Source organism: Limulus polyphemus, unplaced genomic scaffold (assembly GCF_000517525.1).
Source record: "Limulus polyphemus unplaced genomic scaffold, Limulus_polyphemus-2.1.2 Scaffold1599, whole genome shotgun sequence".
NCBI classification, from domain to species: domain Eukaryota; kingdom Metazoa; phylum Arthropoda; class Merostomata; order Xiphosura; family Limulidae; genus Limulus; species Limulus polyphemus.
In genome coordinates this window covers 238,047-260,381 of record NW_013667209.1, presented here as the reverse complement: position 1 = coordinate 260,381, position 22,335 = coordinate 238,047, and the positions used below count along the sequence as shown (strand labels likewise).

Below are 22,335 nucleotides of genomic sequence, written 5' to 3'. Positions count from 1 at the left end.
AAAGAATAAACCAGTTTTATTAAGTAAGGACTTGTGTCGCTAAAGTTTCGTCGGAACGAAGTTAAGGAAAGTTAATTAACAAACGGAGACGTAACAATGTGTAGGTGGAATTCGTAAGACTTGATTTTATTTGGTTTATCTACTTTGTTTATTTATGATTTTGCTTACAAGAAGGTTATCGTCGTGAAAGAGACGACCTTATTTCTTCATTTGTTTGACGAAATATTTTGATCTATATTGCATAAGTAATGATAAACATTGTATTTAGAAAGTATTTCAAACACTGTCAGAATTTTTAATGTAATTGTTGATAAAAATAAATTACTAGAAAATGTACTTTGGTTTGGATTTGCGATGACAGAAGTATAACATTTTGTCTTGCAACGCCAACAAACATATACATATGTATCTGTTATAATGTGATGCTCGTTTGAAATTTGCAGTTTGTTCTTCATCTGTACAGTCATTAAACTCTATTTTCTAGAGAGGAGAAATATGTTTGTTGGTAATTCTCTTCATTATTTTATGTTTATATGAATTTTAAGTAATATTGTTGTTGTTGATTGTTATTAAGCACAAAGCTGCACAAAGGGTTATTATCTGTGCTCTGCCCACCACGAGTATCGAAACCCGGGTTTTTAGTGGTATAAGTCCGCAGACATCCCGCTGTGCTACTGGGAAGGGGGGGGGGCATTTATGCAATATAAAAATAAAACCAAAGAAAAAACCACTCATGGCATAATGAAAAATGACATTATATGGAAACGTCATAATATGATACAAAACGTACTGAGACGAAAATATTGCAAGAGTTTTCAGAATTTCTATACATACTTTTAATGAGTTTGCTATAAGTTTTTAAAATTAGAAACACAACAGATTATAGAGGGCAGTAGCTTCGATGATGTGGATTTTGTTACGAGACAGTTATTGTGAATTAACTCGTATATAAATAGTTAGGTAAGGTATTTTATTTCTTGGAAAATGTTGTCATAGTTAGCAAACGTGATATTTTAAACTGTTTGACTAAGTTTTTAGTCTAATAACTGTGTTATAAATAATAATAAATATTGGCTTCTGAATGTTTTTAGAACAAACCTCGTGCGTCATCCATCGTATTTTCACGAACCTGTGACAGTGAATAAGTCATTATATGAAACACCAACTTGTGACTAAGTAAATACTAAACACTGAAAAAGGAAGAGAAAATACTATTTAAAAAGAAATATATGTCTTATAGTGTTTCTCATTATTTGTTTTATTGTAAAATATGAAGTAAAAAAGACGAAAAAAGAAGTGATATACGTTAATTTTCCCTTCTTTTTTAATGCCATGATTTCGTTTTACATTTAGTGAATTTTACTGTTTTAATTCGACCCCTGACTCCTGAGTAAAGTCCGACTGGGAGGGTTGAGTCAGAGTAAAGCCTTAGAAAGACAAGTAAAGATTACTTACAAGAATTTCCAACTGAGTAGCGCTATATATGCAATGATTCTTCCCAGACTAAACCAAGTATAAAGTATATAGTCATTATTATTTATATTTGTTTAAGACTATGATATAACTTGTAGTTTATGTGTAACACACTCAGCCCAAAATTCAGACACAGTATCTACTTACATTATATGAATATAAGCTTTCATTATTTGTCTGATCAGTAACTTGAAGTTTGATACTGATGTAGTGGATAACATTTTTTTACTTCTCTGGTATCAAACTCTCCCTACTGGACTTGAATAATTAATGAACAAATAAGATATATATTTTGTTAATGTACATGACAAGATGATATACAAATATGCATTTATAAACTTTTAAAACATATCTGTATTTGCATTAATTACAAAAGAAAACGTTAATTTATTAAGAATCAAAATCAAATTATGTGTTTGTTTATTAATGCATCAATATATACATGGGATGCCAGGGGTTTTTTAGTGCCAGAGGAATCAAAAACTTGTCCAATGTATTGGTGTTAAACTTCAAGTTCTGGGTTAGATAAATTTATAAAAGCAGATCTAGAGCCTGAGTTTTTGGCTAATATTACAATTCCTCTTTCACAGTCATTTCTATGAACTTCATGTAATCATTTGCTCTTAAGACTGAAGGTAATAATGTTGAGTTTTGACTGTTTTATTTGTGAACAGCCAGAGTAACAAAAGGCCAAGTAATCCATTTAGGTTAGTTTCACCTTCTGAACATCTAGTAAGATCATCACCCAAAGGCAATTTTAGCCTTTCAGTTGCATGTTCATATTATTTTTACTAAAGATATAACCATTTCAAAGTTGTCTGACTCTTAATCGGAAGTTTTACATAAGGAGAAAAATAGATCTAAACTTTCAAAACTTAGCTTCATCCTTATTTATAACTTCTAATTCCAACTTCGTCATTACCCCCACTATAACAGACCTTCATTGAGTAGTTAAAACATTTTAGTTCTTCACTGCTCTTGTGAAATATGTCCATATCTTTACAATTACATAAAAGCTGAAGTTTCTGAAGACTGCATCGGAAAGATAAACTGTTAAAAAATTGGCTTGATACTGGTACTGAAAAACAAATTTGATTAATAATGTGTGACTAGTTGGGTCATTTAGAGTTGTAGTTTGAGACATTTTTTAAAAATTATTTATAGAAAAAACTTGACTAGCTTTTTGGGCAGTTGTATTGCAAAATCTGGAGGAATTAAACTGATGCCAAGGGTTGACTATTGAAAATGCTTCTCATATTCAGAAGGATATAAGTTTAGTCTCAGTGATTGGTCAGGAATGAAGAAACATTTAAATTTTAAGAAGTATTAAATGAAGCACTATAGATAGTCAATTTTGAAATTTATTTCTTTTCTGAGAAGAGCATTTGTGTTAAATAAGAAGGATTTAGGGTTAGTTACCATCAGCAAAGTGGTAAGGTCTTTGAGATCTATTCAAAAAAATGACACATCTAAAAATAAAAAGGTTATTTTAACTTTTAATGGATTCATTTAGATCTTGTTATTACAAGTAAGGTATCTGTTTGTTGGAAATGTGAAAAGATGGGTTACAAATTCAAACCAAATTACAAACTTGAACTAAAAAAAAGAGGCCAAAGTTCTTGATATCTTTTATCTTTAGCATATGTATAGCAAGTCTTAAAGGTGACTTGATTTGGTTGCAAATTGTAGTGCTTGGTTAACATGCCTTTGGAAACTTCTAAATTGTAAAGAGATAAGGATGGAAATAGGATCTTGGACACTAGGGGCCGATCGATATAATCTTTGAAAGCCCAGTTCTTAGCTTATTTTTAGGAAGAGCTCTCTTCTGTTTTTAATGTATTTCTCTATGGAAATTGTAACATTGTGGAATAGCCTGCTGATGTTCCCCTTCTTCCTTTCAATTTCTTCATATTCTAGTTGAGCATAAGTGTTGTTGTAAAGGGCTGTATTCCTTTTTTTTTCTTTCAGTGTATAGTGACCATAATATTTATCATTTATATACTTTGAACTTTTTTTCTTTTTTTCTTTCTTTATAAAGTTGTTATTACAGACACTTCAAGCTTTTCCTTCCAGACTTAACTTTAATCTTCAAGCTTACTTTTTGCAGTTATCTGAATTTACTCCAATAACTTTTTACTTTCTCTCAGTTCATACATCAGTAAACTCACCAAATAGTTGCAGTTTTAATTTATCTGATTTCCTTTTTTGTGATTCTGTAACATTTTAGTTTCACTTTGTTCAAGCAGACTGTTAGGCCATTCTAAACTCTCTCACTGCCATGGATACATACATGGGACACACTATATAACCCTTGTTCTAGCCTTGAAAAGTGTGGTGTAACCACATGTTAATTTGGAATTTTATACTACCATGAAAAAAAGTGTGTTTACCTTCAAACTTACTTCCAAAAGATTTCAAGTAGGTAGTGAAGTATTAAATACACACCTTTTTGTTTTTTTATTGTGTATACGAAAATAAGTAAGGTATTGGGAGAGTTGTATATCTATACACTTGGCAGTGAAAGAATTAAAAAGTCTGGTTGACCAAACCTATCTGGGTTTAGGAAAGTTTGGTAGATGGGTATTTTTTTTTCAAAGATGTAAAATATTTATTATTCACATACAACTGAATATTAATTGTTAAGGAAATAGTTCCTTTTGTATATCTATAGTGTTAAGGATAAAGCTTCAAACTAAACTTCACAAAATAAAATGAATGATTATACTGTTCCATATTTAGTATGCAGCAGACATGGAGTGTTTGTATTTGAATACAGCTGTTGGAGTATTCTTACTTGTATTCCAATACTTTGACAGGGAAAATTAAAGCATTCATATTCAGTGGCATAGTATTCATATTTGCTATATGATTTAGTAAATACTTAATATTGTAAGAGTAAATGTCAACTTTTGTACTCATCAAATTTCTAGACTGTTGTTATTACATCTGCAGCACATTAATTTGTCCTTCAGTACAAGCTTTGTTCCCATGGAAATGAAGCTTGCATTAAAAAGAAATAAACATTTTTCTGTACTGAAAACAATGTAATATAATATGCCATTTGATAGATGAAAAACCTTGGTTTTCTATTGGTTATATAAATAATATAGTATTGAATGTCAGAGAGAACTATTGACAAATTCTGAAAGGATGTGAGAGGAGGGTGTGGTAAGAGGGGTCTGATTTTCTATTTGATAGCTCTGTAACCAAACAGAATTGAAGTCTATAAAAAGTATGGTTTGCCTGAGTGATGGAAACATTATAATGAGTAATTTACATTAAATTTCATATTTCTTGAAGGGGTAGTAAATATATTAGAGAAGAGGGGATGCCTAGAGAAAAAAAAGTCACATTTCTCACACTAGGGGAAATTGAGAATTTTTAAAAATATTGCTTTATCTGGTCACATCAAGGCAAAGTGTAAATATTGTGAGTAGACAATTTCTTCTTTAGGAAAAACCACTTCTAACCTGTTGACACATCTGAAGGTAAGCCTTTTTATTATTTTTGTTACAATGAGCTATATATTATATAACTAATATATTTATTATGATATATTTTTATTGTTATAAACTATATTCTATAATTAAACTAAATCATCATTTTTATTTATTATTATATGTTTTTCATTATTTTTATTATAGACTGTATTGTATATTGTATACATGATATATGCTTTTGTATTTCTAGTGTAATCATGAGGCAGAGCTACAGAAGCCTACATCTGGCACTGGTACTTCCTCCCAGGTGCAGCAGTCTACAATAGCAATGTACTGTACAGTATCAACTAAATATATATGTTTAAACACCCTCGTCAGAAGCACATCACTAACAAACTCATCAGTTTTATTGCCAGTACACTGCAACCATTCTCAGTAATGGAGTCAAAACATTTTGAAGATCTAATGACAGCCAATTCTCAGTATATTCTTCCCAGTCCCAAGCACCTGTCCACAATGTTGATCAAGAGCAGGTTTGATGAAGTCCAACAAAAAGTCATCTCTCTACTGCAACTTGTATACAACATCAATGTCACTGTGGATATCTGGAGTAATAGATAAATGCGCAGCTTTCTTGGAGTCACTGATCATTTTATACTTGACTGGAAAATGCAAACAGTCATGCTGGCATGTTGGCAGTTTAATGGGCATCAAGCATCTGATAACATTGTAGCTCAATATGATGAATAATAAATCTCTTTGACATTAACAACAAGGTTTCATATGTGACATCTGATAATGCATCCAACATGATCAAGGCTTTCTGCTTGCTTGGATTTGAACATCAAACGGTACTTAGTGTGAGAGATGGTGATGGCTAATGTACAGCTAGTGACTCAGAAGATGAACTTTTGAATACATCTAAATCAGCAGACAATTTATCTGAATTTCTTCCTGAACATGACCCCTGCTTTTCCCACTGCTACAGCTTGTAATCAGGGATAGCATGACAAAAGCTGAACTACTATTGAAAGTAATTTCCAAAGCATCAGCTATCATGTCCCATACAACACAAGCAGCTGATCTATTTGAGGGAGAGGTCAGAGTTTAGTTGGTAACACCAACACAATGGAACTTAGAAATTAAGATGATTCAGTCTTTATTGAAGATTCCACAGGAAAAGTTGGATAATCTAGATACTGGTACATTAAAAATTACTTTTCATGATTGAACTATGCTTGCAGATTTGATGACAATACTGACACCTTTGGAAGAAGTAAAAGATTTCACTCAGGGTCAGAACATTGTAACATGTAGTGCCATGTGTTTGTGGGCTGATGGCTGAGATTGAGAGCATGCAGTCTAGATATAAATTCAATCTTGTCTCTGCACTGAAGAAGTCTGTTCAAGCCTGGCTGACTCAGTATGAGCAACGAAGTGTCTTCTGCTTGGCTGTCGCATTGGATCCCAGATATAAACTTTGCTGGTGTTTCACTAGACTTATGGTCTATGAATCCAATTGAATTCTCCTGCACCAAGAAGTCAAGAAAGTTTCCTCAACAAATAATCCTACAACCGTGGAACCAAAAGAAGACTGTAAATTTCCCACTCACAAAAGAAGTAAGCTCTTTAGTTTCTTTGCTGCCTCCAAGAAACCAGCCACCTCATCTTCAGAGGATACAGAGATCGACATCTACCTTGAAGGTCCTTGCATTCCTGAAGAAAGCAACCCTCTAGATTACTGGAAGATCCATGAAAAAAACTTTCCTACCATATCTCTACTAGCCAAATGCTACCTGAGTGTTCCAGCATTCTCTGTCTCTGTTGAGCATTTGTTTAGTGTCAGAGGAAAAACCCCCAGACCTGATCACTGCTGCCTCACTGACAAGACATTTGAGAGACTGATGTTCATAAAGAACAATGGACAGTTATAGTATCTATAAGTCTCCTTTAAAAATGTGTTTTTTGCTCTAAAACTTTGTTATTGTATTTTGAAAAATAAAAGTATTTTATAAAAAGTGCTTTGTCATTATTGTGTATTATCTGACAAAGTATTCATGAATACATTCCTATGTATTCGTTTTTGAATACTTAGCATTTTTCCTGTAATTGTATTCATAAAAATATGAAATATTCATATTTGTATTTGATTATTGATTTCCAGTATTTGCTTCATCCCTGGTAGGCAGTGCCTGTAGATAGAGCTGGGCAGTTAGTGGAATTTGTTAATCAATTAATAGTTGTGTTTATTTATCAATTACATTAAACTAATTGAATATTCTTACATGAGACTTGGATAGTTGGAATAATTGAAAATAGTAATAATCAGAAACATTGATTCCAATTAATTGATTATTCTCATGTGTTGTGATGCTAATCAATTCTCTGCATTTAGAAGGGTCAAATTATGACCTTTTTACAGAATTACATTCAAAATATATTTAAACATTTTTGTTATCAATGTAGGTCAAGAAGCTTGCCATTAAAACATATCTATAATTCAAATTTTAATATTATCTAAGCTTTAATTTCTTAATTTTAAAAACATATATTTAAATAAACTTTCAGTTTTCACTTCTCTGTATCAAGTGATATGTTTATGCTCCAAAATACCTATTTTAGACTTTCCTTTTATGTTTATGATTTTCTGTTTGCCCAACAAATGAAGAAAACATATTATGGAAATTTACAAGCCAGAATATAAATTTAGAAGTTCCAGATACCTTACCTTGCTTTACTGAAATGTGAAAATAATGTAAAGCTTAAATGACATGTCCCTCCCATATCATTCTGTCTTTCAAAAATGTCATTAATTCTCTGACATTGCTATTGGTTTATTTATAACAAGTTGAAAGGGCATTGTTTTCTTTACAAAATTCCTTACATGGTTATCTTGTTTTACTGCACATAATTGGATATTTAGCTTCAGTTTTATTGTTTGCAATCATGTTTTCTTCTTCTAAGCAGCTAATGGCATTTTTAAAAATCTATTTATAGTTTAGTTACAATGCGAGATAAATTATGGTAGTTTTGGGACATTCTATTCTGGGACTTGATATATTTTTTGTGTTGCAAAATGCATATTTGAAAGAAAGATTAATAATTTTATGGAGAGTTAACACAGTATGAAAAAACTAGTGCTAAGGAAGTACACTGTGGAGCACAAGTTACTGAAATAGGCTTCAACTCTAACTTAAGTCAAACATTTCTTGTTTTTAGAGTAAATTTTTTATTTATTATTTTATATCTTTTAACAAAGTAACTAAAATTAGAAACTTGTTAAGCAAAGTAATCAAACAATATTAAACTATACTATGATGAGACCAGCTTGAGCTAATTGCATCACGTGATCAGTTATTTTCAGTAAGTTCTCTTGCTGGGCTTTATTGTCTGTTGCATACTTAGATAGGGCATTGTAAAGTCATAAAATTGAAGATAAGCAGACAACCATGATTTCAAATAATCAGTTATTGGACATTAATCAATGTAATCGATGCTCAAAAGTAATCAATTATTTGAGTTAATCAACAGCTCTACCTGTAAATGCAAGCTAAGACTAATTAAATGGTTCAGTTATCAAATTAGCACCCAGAAAATATTTTTCTCTAATGAACTGTTACCACAAAATTGTGTTTTTGCTGAGAATGAGAATGTATCTTTATACTGTTTGTCCTATAGTACTTAATGGATTTTATTGGGGAAACTCTTTCCCTCTTATTTTATAGCAGTCACTTTGAACTGATAGTATAGTTTTATGCTGTTTCATTATTTCTGCATGTCTTTAAGCCTACAGTCTTTCATAAGATTACTATTTGTTACAATGCTGTCTTATATGAACAATGGTATGTTCAAGATCATGAATTCTCTCCAAGTAGATGGCAGAAAAACTTGGTGTGTTGTATTTTTAAGTATTGTTTTGTTTGTTGTATTTTTATACTTTATTTCCTCTAACTGAGACATAACTAGTTTTAATCAAGATCTGACACTATTTAACTAGCCTACTACTGTGCTATTAGAAGTAAAGTCATCCCATGTAAGTTTATTTTGATCACTGTGGTTTCAATACCCCTATGGCGTAACAGAACATTTTTACAAATCATTGTTTTTCATTGCCAAAAAGAAAGTTCTTACCTGACAGAAAACAAATAATTTGGATAATTGAAATTATTTTTATTCAAAATAAGACTTGTTGGCAATCATTTTCTAAAATTTAATTTATAAATTTATAAAGCTTTGTTGAGTTGTACAATAAGATTAAAAAATGATAATTTTGAAATTGGCAGAAAAAAATCTAAATCATGGCAATTTTAATTAATTAGTAGAGTTTGGTAACCAGACCTTTTCATTCATGATGATCCCAGCATTCATCTAACAAGATAGTTATTTAAAGAACTTCTTTAAGAGAAAGTACTTTTATAATCAATTATTTTAACTATAACCCACTTTACATTTATTTTAAACAAGAATTGTGTGTGTGGTAGTTATTAAAATTGCTTTACTAGTAAACACTAGTGGATTTACATGTAGAGCATTCATCTAGTGTGCAAAATGTCTGGTTTGAATTTGAGCTGAGGAGATGCAATAAGAAAGGTTTACCACAAAAAAAAAACTGATGCCCAGCTATTAGTCCTCTCACAACCCTGAAAGAAGGCCCAAGGGTTGGCCTTATTTGTTAGAGAAGAATGATAATGTGGTAATTTAAAATTGCCTTATTAACAAGCTTTAGAGGGTTAACCCTTTAGCTTAGTTGTTAAAGCACTAATCTGGCATGTGAGGGGTCTTGGGTTTGAATCTGAGCTGAGGAAATGTAAAATAACAGGTTTAACATGTAGGTAATAAATGTAGGCCATTATTTTATATTGTCAGATATCTAACTAAAGCCAGCCCATGTCTATCAAAAACAATATCACTTTTTTGTGGCCTGTTTCATAAGATTGCATTTTCATACTGCTTATGATTGAGTGATAAAATATTAATTTAAGAACAAGTGCTGTTTGGGGCTGATCTTTGTACAAAGATATTTGGTTAAAATTTATTTCCAAGGTGTTTATCTGTACAGGGGTAAATGTTCTTCCATAGCATCATTCAAGACTTCTGACATTATTCCCTAATTTTTAGGGCTGTGTTTGAAGGTTTATTTGTTTTCCAGGATTTAGAAGATAGTTTCTAAAGATTTGAAGGCTCTTCAGTCAAAATTCAAGCAGTTTAAAGTTTTTTTCTCTTGTTAACAAAAACTGTTTGACAATGTTTGAGTAATAATCACGTATTGAATGTCATTCACATGGAAAAATTAATGCCCATAACTTAAATAAAAGTAGCTGTATTAAAAATAACAAAACACATACCACCAAAATGCAGCTCCTTCTGTGCATTGGAGCAAACCATTATGTTGAAGCATATAGGGGTACATTTAATGGCTGCATTGGTTTAGTAAAATGTACTGAATGCCTAGTGTACAAGATGTAAGAAAAGTATGAACCATAAGATGTATGATAACACTAATGATTTTAATGCTGAAAAAGGAGCATTGATATAAGTCCACATTTCTCCTCCTGTCCCCAAGGCATACACTGAAATTATCAACAATGCTGTTTACAAAAATGTGACTATAATAACACTCTTTTGTAACTTTTGTTATAGTTGAAGGTCTGTATTTATTTTCTAATTGAACTGTTAATGTTACAATGCTTTTTTGTTGTTTATTTATTATCATGTTTATTAGGTATGTTTAAGTAATCAACAATTTCATGTCAAGAAAAAAGTCTATGACTGTTAATTGCTTGAAATGGTGATTAAATAAGACTTGTTTTGCTTAAGCCAGCTGCAGTTCTTTTAATTGACTGCGATATAAGGTGCTCTTGAAATGCAAGTTTCATGTATGTGGCAATATGGGTATCACACATGACATCCAATATGTATATATAAACAACATGCAGTTTGTTTTTATTTAAATATAAAACATGATTACTGTTCTATATAACATTTTAAACTACATGTGAATGTTTTATTTCATTTATATGTATTACCTATAAAATATAGGTTTCTCAGAAATGTAAACTTGTAGCTACTGTTATGTCATCAGTGAATTATGCAAATAAGTACTATTAAAGGTTCAAAACTTCATACAAGTAGGGTGTTATGAAATTGTGAAGTTCAAAATCTATCCTTCATTACAGCCCCATTAAATTTAATTGTGTCTTACTGGTTGATAACAGCACCACAGAAACAAAGCTGCAATGATAAAACCTGAGAGTTAATATACTGTTTCTTTTTCAAAATTTTTCTGTTTCCCTCTTTGTCCTTTCTTTTTTTCCTCAGTTTTCTTTTTCTGTTTTCTTCTTTTCCATTTCATCACTTGCTTACAGATGACAATATTTTTCTGGCATTGTATTCTATTCCCTGTATCATTCATTAAAAGGTTCAGTATGTGTAGTTATTTTATACATTTATTAAATTCAAGTTTCACTGTTTCTGCACTTTTGATAGCTTTCCCTGACTATTCTTTTCTGTTCTGGCATTCTCATTACTTATTTTTATTCATATGCTATAAGGCATGTTTTTTTTATCATTATTCTTGAAAATTCTTCATTAGTAACCAATTGTGCCTCAGGCATTTCTGGGTTGCTGAGTAAGATGTTCTTTGACTGATGCTGTTCTTCAGGCCAGAGAATGGAGAAATCAATTTGTCTGCTCCCAAAGAAAATGGGATCATATGAGTGCTGAGACCTATTCTGCTCCCAGAAACTAGGGTAGTAATATTGACCATTTTATAATCTAAGAAGCTCCATAACTGCATAGAGTTTCAAAAAACAAGACTTCTATTTCCACTCCTTAAAAAGGAATGTTTAACTTCTGAAAGTATGCGAGTTATTTAGTTTTTGACTTATCTGCATCTTTTTTCTTTCTTTTTTTTTTATTTTAGGTGTTTTCTTAGTATCATGAATGAGTAGTTAATGCTGTATATAGCATTTCTTGTCTTTTCATAACTGAGAAGGGGTACCTTCTTTCTCTTTTCTCATAAAGCCCCTCTTCATCCTCCATGTGGATAGTCCAACTTTCTACTTTTCCAAAGATAATTTTTGTATTTGAACTCTAAATATTTATAATAAAATTGAATTCAGACAAATAACCGAGAATGTATTTATTTAAAGAATTGGTAAACAGAAAATTGTTTTACCGTGCATATTATATCAATTGGTCACATCTGAATGTAGTTTTAGTTTTGTGACTACAAATTTCAGCAGACAAAAAAATTAAGGTTGTATAACAAAGTGTGGTGGATGTGGTACCACAGTCATATCAATTTCCAGAAGAATATGTAAGTGTTTATATGATATGCAATATAACACCAAAACTGATAAAAGATGTTTCCTTTAAGGGTTAAAAGTATGGTGGAACATCAGCCATGGTTACTTATAACTTCAAAATGGTACATGGTTTTTATTTATAAAATTATTTTAAAAGTTTTATTTGTAAGTTAATCAAACATTCCCAAGAAATATTAAATTTTATGTACCTAATGAAGTGTCTTATGTTTTCAGTGTTGTTTTGGATACAGAGTATGATTTTCATGTAAACTAGTTTCATCAACGTTGAAAACATCAAAGAAGATCAACTCGAACACACTATACAGCAGATTGTAATGTAAAAAGACACATTGCTGAATATAGCTTTTTTGGAAAATAGGTAAGTCACCTGGTGTTGTATAAGCCAAATTTTTATTATGCTACATAAATAAATGTTATTATATCTTCCACATTATTTAATAGCTGTATAAGATAACTTGTCAGAATTCAAAGAATTTTTTCAGCTGGGTTTATGGAGAGTGAGTGGCATAATATGCATTAAACATATTCCAAAACATACTTGCTTCTGCTGACACTATAGCCATTTCTCGATCTCCAGGGTTTCCACTCTTTGTCCATCTAAGCATTGAAAATGCTTGCTCCAGTCTTTTATACCCCACTTGAATGCCCTTGGCAAATTCTAATTAGCAAATTTCTCCACCAACTTCAATGCACCCTCTATACAGGCACTGTATAAAAGCACCTCATTCAGATAATGTAATCACTTTTTCTCGACAAAGCAAATCATTCGGCATGGGTTTCTATAAACAAGAGTGCTGTACTTACACAACTTACGTTGCAACATTGAATGTGGTTTGGGTTTCTATAAACAAGTATGCTGTACTTATACACAACTTGCGTTGCAACATTGAATGTGGTTTGTGTTTCTATAAACAAGAGTGCTGTACTTATACACAACTTACGTTGCAACATTGAATGTGGTTTGGGTTTCTATAAACAAGAGTGCTGTACTTATACACAACTTACGTTGCAACATTGAATGTGGTTTGGGTTTCTATAAACAAGAGTGCTGTACTTATACACAACTTACGTTGCAACATTGAATGTGGTTTGGGTTTCTATAAACAAGAGTGCTGTACTTATACACAACTTGCGTTGCAACATTGAATGTGGTTTGGGTTTCTATAAACAAGTATGTTGTACTTATACAAAACTTATGTTGCAACATTGAATGTGGTTTGGGTTTCTATAAACAAGTATGTTGTACTTATACAAAACTTATGTTGCAACATTGAATGTGGTTTGGGTTTCTATAAACAAGAGTTCTGTACTTATACACAACTTACGTTGCAACATTGAATGTGGTTTGCATTACTATGATTATATTTTCATATATTTATAAATTATTTTAATTGTAATGACAGTAATAAAAAAAATAAAATACATGTACCAACAGGTATGAAATCCTGAGTTAATGTTTCTACTACGGAGGCTATTCAGACCTCTTTTCTTCAACCTCTGTTATTAGATGTTTGTTAATGGTTGGGGGAGAGGTCATTCTCAGTCGAGACTGTTCGTGATATGATCAGTTGCATTTATGCAGACTGTGGATGTCTCTCTGGGGGGTTTTGAGGTGCCTTTTGCAAAGGGCCTGAACCACCTGGGGAGAATTTAGACTGCTTTTTCCAGCTCCTTCCACGTTTCTGAAGACAGTTTTCATTTAACGGTGTCATGTGTAAGTGTGCTGGTAGCTTGTCATTATGATTTCTTTAGTCCCCTCTAACTAATCCATATAGCAGTCTGTCTGAATACATTAATATATATATATATAGATATTATGAGCTATTGTGTACATTTATTTATTGTGTTAGTAAGTCAGTGTAATGTTTTTATGTATTCCTGGTCCTTGTTATGTGATTTTGGACTAGATTTGTTAAAAGTAGCTATACAGTGAAAAATTTTTGGAGCATAAAAACATTTGAACAAAGACAGCCCTATAAGTATAGCTGAGGTTGGTAGTAACAACTAGTGTTTAACTTCTGTACATGACTGTTTTCTATCGATCATCAAGGGCAGGGCTTATTTTGCAGATGGATAGAGACGTAGACTATTAGAGGTACTACTAGACGTGATTTGTTATTTTGTAACACGTATAACTTTGTCTTATTTATAAGATAGATTTCATCCAACACAGACGCAACATTTGTTTCTTAACATATAGTTCACGTGTTGTAATTATTTCAGTTATACATATTGTGTGACTTTCGCTTGCCACCATTTATGAGATGTAAGTTTGTTGTGTTGTTAAGCGCAAAGCTACATTATGGTCTGTCTGTGCTATGCCCATAACGGGTATCGAAACCTGGTTTTTTAGTGTTACAAGCTTCCAGACTTACCGCTGAGCCACTGTGGGGCTGAGGTGTAAGTTTTAGTTAACTTTGGGTTACGTTAGTTCCAGACATAAAAGAACGGTATGTAAGTTTGTGATCTGTTAATAATTGTTTAATAGAAGTATCATTTACTGTTAAAGTTTTACTTCTGATATAATCAGTTTCTGGGATACGGTTATTAGTATTAATATTTTTTCACAGCAATTTGTTGCTTCGAATAGTTTAGGAGGAGTTTTCGGACTGAAATCCAAGCATGTAACTAATTAAGTTGTGGCAAAATCGCTTTCACACGGAAATAATTGTCTTAGAGCTAGAAGTTGTGATACCGTTTTATTTTTGGTATTAAGAATGTAAATACACTATTCCTCTGTTAATTTTTGCATGTGCGTGCGGTGAATTCCTTAGAAATTCGGGTGGGGGGGGGGTTGATCTATAACAGTAGTTCTCAACCTTTTTCATTCTAGGGGCCGGTAAAATCTTTGTAAGAAGCGTATATTATAGTCCGCTAGGGTTATATAGACGTACACTGGAGTGATGACCTATAGATATAAAGTATACAGACTGCATGTAAGTTATACGTTGGGTTGTAATGCTTTTTTGTGGTCTTAAACAGTGGTTCCCAACCCTTTTCTCTTCACGGGCGAGCAAAATCTTTGTAAGAAACGTACTGACCAATAGGGATATACATGCCTAGACTACAATATGTGACCTGTAGATATGAAGTACAGAGAATGTAGAGTTGTAAAAACAAGATTGAAAGGATTTATAATTTTAATAATACGGATAATTATTAAGAAATAATTATACGATCAAATGATATACCTGATGCCTAGCAGTCGGAAACATTGTCAAACTATTTTTTGACCTCTTCGTTTAAAAGTAATTTGATGTTTGAAACGGTATAATATCTTATTCAAAGTGTAATAAATGATGAACTTTAATTTGTTTTATCGTTGTCTAAACAAAGTTTTTCTACAACATTTTTTTGAGCAGGAACAGAAATCAAAATAAACATTCTTATCTCATTGTGTTTGTCAAGTTTATATTCCTGTTAAAAGTAAGACTTGGAGTGCAATGAATAAAGTGAACACGTAAGGAAGCATGTATTTCCTTAAGGTCTTCTGAATGGTGAACCACTAGTCATGTTTGCTGTATATGACAGGGGTGGCGGTAAGGAGTGGCTTTCTGGGGCTGAAACTATCCCAAAGTGTCCCTCAGTCTCCCCTGTAGCCACCGCACCCAACTAATAGTTCCAATTTTTTTTTCTTTTTTTTTTTAATCTGACAGTATTGGATACTTTGGTATTTACGTCTGTACGCTTGAACGGTGGCGGCGTAAGCGATTGGTAGGTAGAGGAAAATTTACGAGGCAGTACGAAGATTTGAGGGAGTTGTGTACTCCCACTCCCTGGCGCTCCGAAATGACGATGGTTTCAGGCATGGTCTGCAGGGAGCTTTAGTTTTAACACAAGACAGAGGAAATGGATAATATTACAATTATAAATATTTTATATATCTATTTACAAAAAGAATAATACAAATAAACAATTTTATGGTATCACAATACTGAAATAAACATATACGTTATTTATTTATTTATTTGAAGTAATAAATATTAGCATAATCGCGTACCACGTGACCCCTCAATTTTTTTTTTCTCAAGCCCACCATCGGAAAAATGTTGGCGCTCCCCTGAACATGCTTTTTGACCATCTGTTTTTATTTTTTTATTGTTGTTTTTTAAAGCTGTGTTTGGATCGTTTGATGCGATGGTATGAAGAACTGTATGACCAAGAACTCATTACATAATTTTCTTTTTATGAAAACATCATTGTCGAAATTTTGGAGTTCTCTTGAGACGTGTACAAAGCGATATTAGCGTCATATTTCTATGCAGGCATTGATTTTGTTTGTAAGCAAACAGTCTTGTTAGTGCTAGTGACGTCAGCGGCTGTGAGTCACAGCGCTGAGACATGCGGTCGTAGGTGTGTGAAGAAGCTGTTTGGAATCACAGTGGGAAAAAAAAGTAACTGTACAGGGAATTGTTTTGTGACATCACTAGGCGTTCCTCAATCCTGCTCTTAAAATATCACCGGAGTTTATAGGAAGACGTTTTTATATCCTGGGTGAATTCCGGAGACAGTTAACGCCCACAATGACGTAGGAAATCAAAACAAAGAAATCTGTAAATCATCTAACAAAAATTGTATTATAAAGTACCTAGAGAAAATAGCAAATAAAATTAACAGAAAACGATTTAATTTATCTCATTCTGTCGGCTTCATGGTTCTGTTTTAGATTTTATTCACACGTCTGCATAGTTAAAATATAAGAGTTATTTCAGACAGGCAGAGAATAGTTGGTAAATAATCGATGTTAAGCGCACAGATGCATACTATGTAATATAAATGTGACACAGTGGCAGAATCCAGAATTTTAACCAGGGGTGTTCGACAGGGTTTAGTTTTAGCACATCCAGGGAAGCTGAGTTCCGCAGGCTTGGAAGGGGTTGGTTACTGAAGAGGGTTGTCCACTGTCCTCTTACAGCTGGGGAAGCGCCAACTCATTTACTTTTAGAATCAATAGAATGTGTAGAAAACAAGTTTTTTTAAATAATCTAGGTTATAAAAGTATTTTAAAGCTACAGAAAATCACCATAATCATAGAATATAATACAGAAACTACCCGACTTTCCTTCACTCACAAAAGTTTTAAAATCGAAATATACATACATCCTCCAACCAGTATTTGCCCCTAGTGGCTTAGTGGTAATTCTGAAGGCTTATAACGCTAAAAACCGGATATTGATACCCGTATGTGTGTGTGTGGAGGGGGGCACTGATCATATATCCAATAATTTAGCTTTATCTTAAAAAATCTGTATAAATGTAACAGTGCTGTCTGTTGTATATTAATGTAACTGCTTCGTAAGGTGTGGATGGATCTGCACCAAAATTGGTATGGAGGTTTCATTGGGTCCATGGGGAGATACATACAAATGTTCAGTTTTGCGGTTTTTATTGGCATATTTGTGTTTTATACCACTACCTCACCTCCTGTTGATGGATCTTCACCAAATTTAGTATGGAGGTTCATTGGGTCCAGGGGGAGATACATACAAATTTTCAGTTTTGCATTTTGTAGTTTTTATGGGCGTTTTTGCGTTTTTTACAATTACATATAAGGGAAGCAAATTTTCATGTCCTAAGATAACCTTTCATTAATCATGAATTTATATAACTTCCGTACAGGAGACGGGTACTCCAGCTAGTAATAAATAAATAAATATATATGTAATAACCAATACCACCTATTTACACTCACAAAATTGGACTGTATGCAAAAGAAACTTGTTTTTTCACGCTCAACCAATTACTGTCTGAATAAAATAATAATAACAGTCATCGCCATTTTTGTTTTGATTTTTACGGATTTTAGTCACGTAACACAATAATTCTCAAGTTGAGGAGGGATGGGATTTGACTAACCCACGAACACCATCTGCTTTCGCCAGTGTGATACGTGTTTTGCGAATATATATATATATATATACATATGTGTGTTTGTGTAGGCACTTGTTACATGAAACGAGTCTTGGAAGTTGCAATATAACTTTTACCTAACTGCTCAAAAGACTCTGTATTAATTATAAATACCCGATAAACTTTGAATCCACTATATTGTTATGCCTTTTTTGATAGCACACAAACATTTTTTGTTCGTGTGAATAGAATACTATGTACTTTAATTAAATGATAGGTGTTTGTTTACACGAAGTTTCTGTCTGCTCTCAACACTGTTTTGTTTTGAAATTCCTTGAGAATTCTGAGTCACATGACAGAAGTATTTTTTTTTATCTAATATGGTTTGGCATGGCCAGGTGGTTAGGGCACTTGACTCGCAATCTGAAGGTCGCGGGTTCGAATCCCGTCCCCCCAAACATGCTCGCCCTTTCAGCCGTTGAGGCGTTATATAGTGATGGTCAATCCCACTATTTGTTGGTAAAAGAGTAGCCCAAGAATTGGCGGTGGGTGATGATGACTAGTGTTTCCCTCTAGTCTTTCACTGCTAAATTAGGGACGGCTAGTCCAGATAGCCTTCGTGTAGCCTTCAAATTCAAAACAAACTTATCTATTATAATAATTCCCAGTTTTTTGTCTGTTCTGAAAATGCGTGCGCACCTTATTATCTAAATGCGCATGTGCGGCTACTTTATTTCAACGGATGTAAGTAAACAAAAGCTTTGATAAATGTCTAACAATTGGCCATATAATTTTCTATCTATATAATAAGATGCAGTGTCTGTCTGTGTGTCACATAACTTCTAAACCACTGATCGCAGCGACTTCTAAGTAATACCAAACGAACCGTCTGAGGTTTGCAGAAAAGTAATAAAAATTTTCACCCCACCCTTTGGGAAACCAGGGGATTTCCCGAAAACCCCTTCTCTTAAACTGCTGGACTCGCAAACTTCTAAATATTAGTTCAAGCATTATATTTACATTATAGCGGCCCTGTAAATGTGGGTTATAGGCCCTCGGGTTCGCTGAGTTGTCCCGAGGTTAGCAAAAAGGTAAAAGTTTTCACCCAACCCTTAGGGGACCCCTTAGTTTCGCGAAAACACTTTTGCGGGAATTCCACGAAAGCGTACTTCAAATTTGGCATTTGATTTACAATAGAGCACGTAAATAAGTAGGCACACGAATTACCGTTTGTAACTTAATTAATTTTGCACTATAGCGGCAATGATCTTTAAACTGAAAATGTTAAATAGTAGTTCACAGTGGTGTAGGAAGGCGTTGCAAAGTGGGAGTGCTTGGATAGACATGCAGATTTTACAATTAGAGATTGAAAGTATAAGGATCTGCATGCCCCCTCCCCCCAGAAAATTAATATAATAATATAATTTACAATTGATATATAAGTCAAATATGTAAAAGTGGAGGTGCTACAGCACCCCCGGTTCCAATACCTCTGGTAATTCAAGCGTTGAATTTGTATTATAGCGGCCTTGTAAATGTGAGGCATAGGCCCACGGGTTCGCTAGTAACATTATAAGTTTGTTTATTGATAGTATTAAGTATGGTAAAATTTAGCCTTAACTAAACTAAAACACGTACACAAGTTGCAGTGTTAATTTATATCTTTATCAAATATAGTCCGTACTTAATAAAGGCTTAACTAGTGTTAGGCCTAAGATAAGTGTATTTAATTAATAGATTTTAGTGTCTGCGATTAGAATTGGTTTGTATCATTCTAGAAATCCTGTATTTAAAGAATTACACTTGCAATAAAGATACTAATTTGACCGCAAATGTTTTACGTGTCTCTGCTAGTATAAAATATATGCCACTTTACTCATTCAAAAACAGCATTTAAGCTGATGCATTTAGTTTAAATTGTATACATTTAATATTTTCGCCTTATACAGAAACAAGAAGTTTCCTTATGTAAATAATTACATGTTTTGATTTGGGCACAGTAATAAGTTTTTGACCATTTTCGCGTGCTTTTAACCATATTGCTAACAAAATGTTTAAATTAGCTTAATCATTACAATATACGCCTGACATGGCCTGGTGGTTAAGGCGCTAGACTTTCATTCTGCGTGACGTGGGTTCGATATGTTTGTACTTTCAGCCGTGAGGGTGTTATAATGCGACGGTCAATTCAACTGTCCGTTAGTTAAAGAGTAGCCCAAGAACTGGCGGTGGATGGTGCTGACTAACTGTCTTCTCTCTAGTCTTACATTGTTAAATTAGGGACAGCTACCTGGAGAGGAAACGGGCGTCCCCCAGGCTTAGGATGCTACCACTTTCATCTGGTTACGGAGTTTCTGAAAATGCGGATCTATCGCCATAACCAACCATTCCTCAATTGAAGGGTGCCGTAGCCTGTGGAAAAGTTGGCTGCAGCAGTTATTATTGTCAGTTGCTGTTTTTTTGCGCTCCTAGTGTTTTTCCCAGAAACAAACCAGTGGAAAACCACCTCGATGATTCCTTATTCAAGTAGGCAAAATATTTCGCCCAGATGTTACACGGTTCGCCCTACAGACTGCCCCAAATATCTGTATTAACTGTATAGCAAGACTTTGTATATATTCCCATTTATTATAGGCCACTATAGTTTTGAGGCCTTCAAAACATAATGAAAAGCATCAGTAATAAATAGTACTGAATGTTATGAGGAAACTGTTGTTTTTCGATAACAAACAAAAAATAGTGTTATTCTTACATCGTACCAGAACACCAGGAAATTGTGACTTTAATAGAGTTGTTTACGTGAATTATCGCTTTGAACAAGTAGTTTTACATTTATGTATTATAATGCATTAGAGATATTCAAATAAAATTACTTTAAATGAAGGTGAAGAAGATACTGGACAGTATTGTTTTCTAAAGTTATTTTGAAGATCATTAGTGTTCCTTTCCAGGAAATGTGTGTGTGTGTATATATATAAACCGGAAATAATATAATAAAATTGAAATTCAAAATTATGCCTCCCTTATCATTTCCTTGTTGCCACCATTAAAGTCATAATGGAAATGCCTTAATACCATTATGACTTAGGATGCCAAGAGGGAAATGATAACGGAGGCATAATTTTGAATTTCAATTTTATTATATTGTTTTTGGTTTATATTAAGTTCACTGTTGTTTTATAGTTCTGATTTTAATCGCCTATGAACAATTAATGTATTATATGGCATTAGGTATACTGATTTATATATATATATAATTTGTTTAGTATTTCTCCAATAGGAATTTTAGATAATTATTTCAATGTTCCATCTATGTAAGAAATACAGCAAGTGGTGTTGGCGGCCCCAGAATTTTCTTAGAAAATCAATATTTACATCTACACCGGTCTTGCACTGTTTAGAGAATACCGTGACCAGTAGTATTATTCACTTCTCGCATGCGCAATATAGCTACTGTCAGGTGATTTGCTGAGAGACAATACTGTCCGTGAGAAAATTGTGTTTGTAGATATCAGACGTTCGAATCTTTTAATAACTGTATGCACTAAGTCTTATATCTCAAGTTGTTCCTTTTCATTTGCAATACAAATTCAATAGATTAAGAAGAAAACAAACGTAAGGAAAACTGACGTTGGTTGCTATGGGAGTGGACCATAGCAACAACACTCTGACGCTGTGACGGTGAGCCGGTAGCTTTTTTCGGCGTCAGTTAGCATCCTGCAATGCGGCCTCTAAGCTTTCGAAAGAGTGCTGCCGGCGGATTTTGACCATTCGTTCATCAGCTGTGTTTATCCACTACACTCATGGTTTTGAAATAAACTTACCTGCGCAGCTCTGGTGGTTAAAGAAGAAACAACGAGATAATTTCTTCCCAAGTAGACATGTTGCTTTTTCAAGAGTTTTTATAAACCACTCCGTTTAATGATTTGTTTACATATAGAGGGACTAAACTGTGTGACAACGTTTAAGGCGACATATTAAACTGTAGCAAGAACAGGGTTTACTTATCGTTGTTTGTATATACCATGTCAGAAACCATCAAGGCGTATCGTTTGTAAGTACTAAAATACCTAGGTGCTATTAAGAATTAAATTATTTTAATTTGTTTTTAATAAGGTAATAACAGGATGAGATTTTTGGTAAAAGAAATAATGTTAAAAGTAGCAGTTTCTTTTTATGTATTTGTGTATGTGTATAATATATATATATATATATATATATAGAGAGAGAGAGAGAGAGAGAGA

General features: G+C 33.0%; 1 protein-coding gene across 3 annotated transcripts in view; it reads left to right on the top strand.

Annotated features, from left to right (window-relative positions):
- The first annotated feature begins 896 nt into the window (after positions 1-896).
- The window catches only part of LOC106464252 (kinesin light chain-like), a 67,582-nt gene continuing 46,143 nt past the window's right edge, over positions 897-22,335 (top strand). The window contains exons 1-2 of one of the 3 annotated variants that reach the window (XM_013924378.2): positions 897-960; positions 12,455-12,599. Coding sequence is in view for 1 of the 3 variants with exons in the window: in XM_022391967.1 (XP_022247675.1) it covers positions 22,117-22,145 (29 nt within the window). In the remaining 2 variants the exon portion in view is untranslated. Of the gene's footprint in view, positions 961-12,454; positions 12,600-21,558; positions 22,146-22,335 lie in introns of those variants that run through there. The other 2 variants (XM_022391968.1, XM_022391967.1) reach the window with 2 other exon arrangements.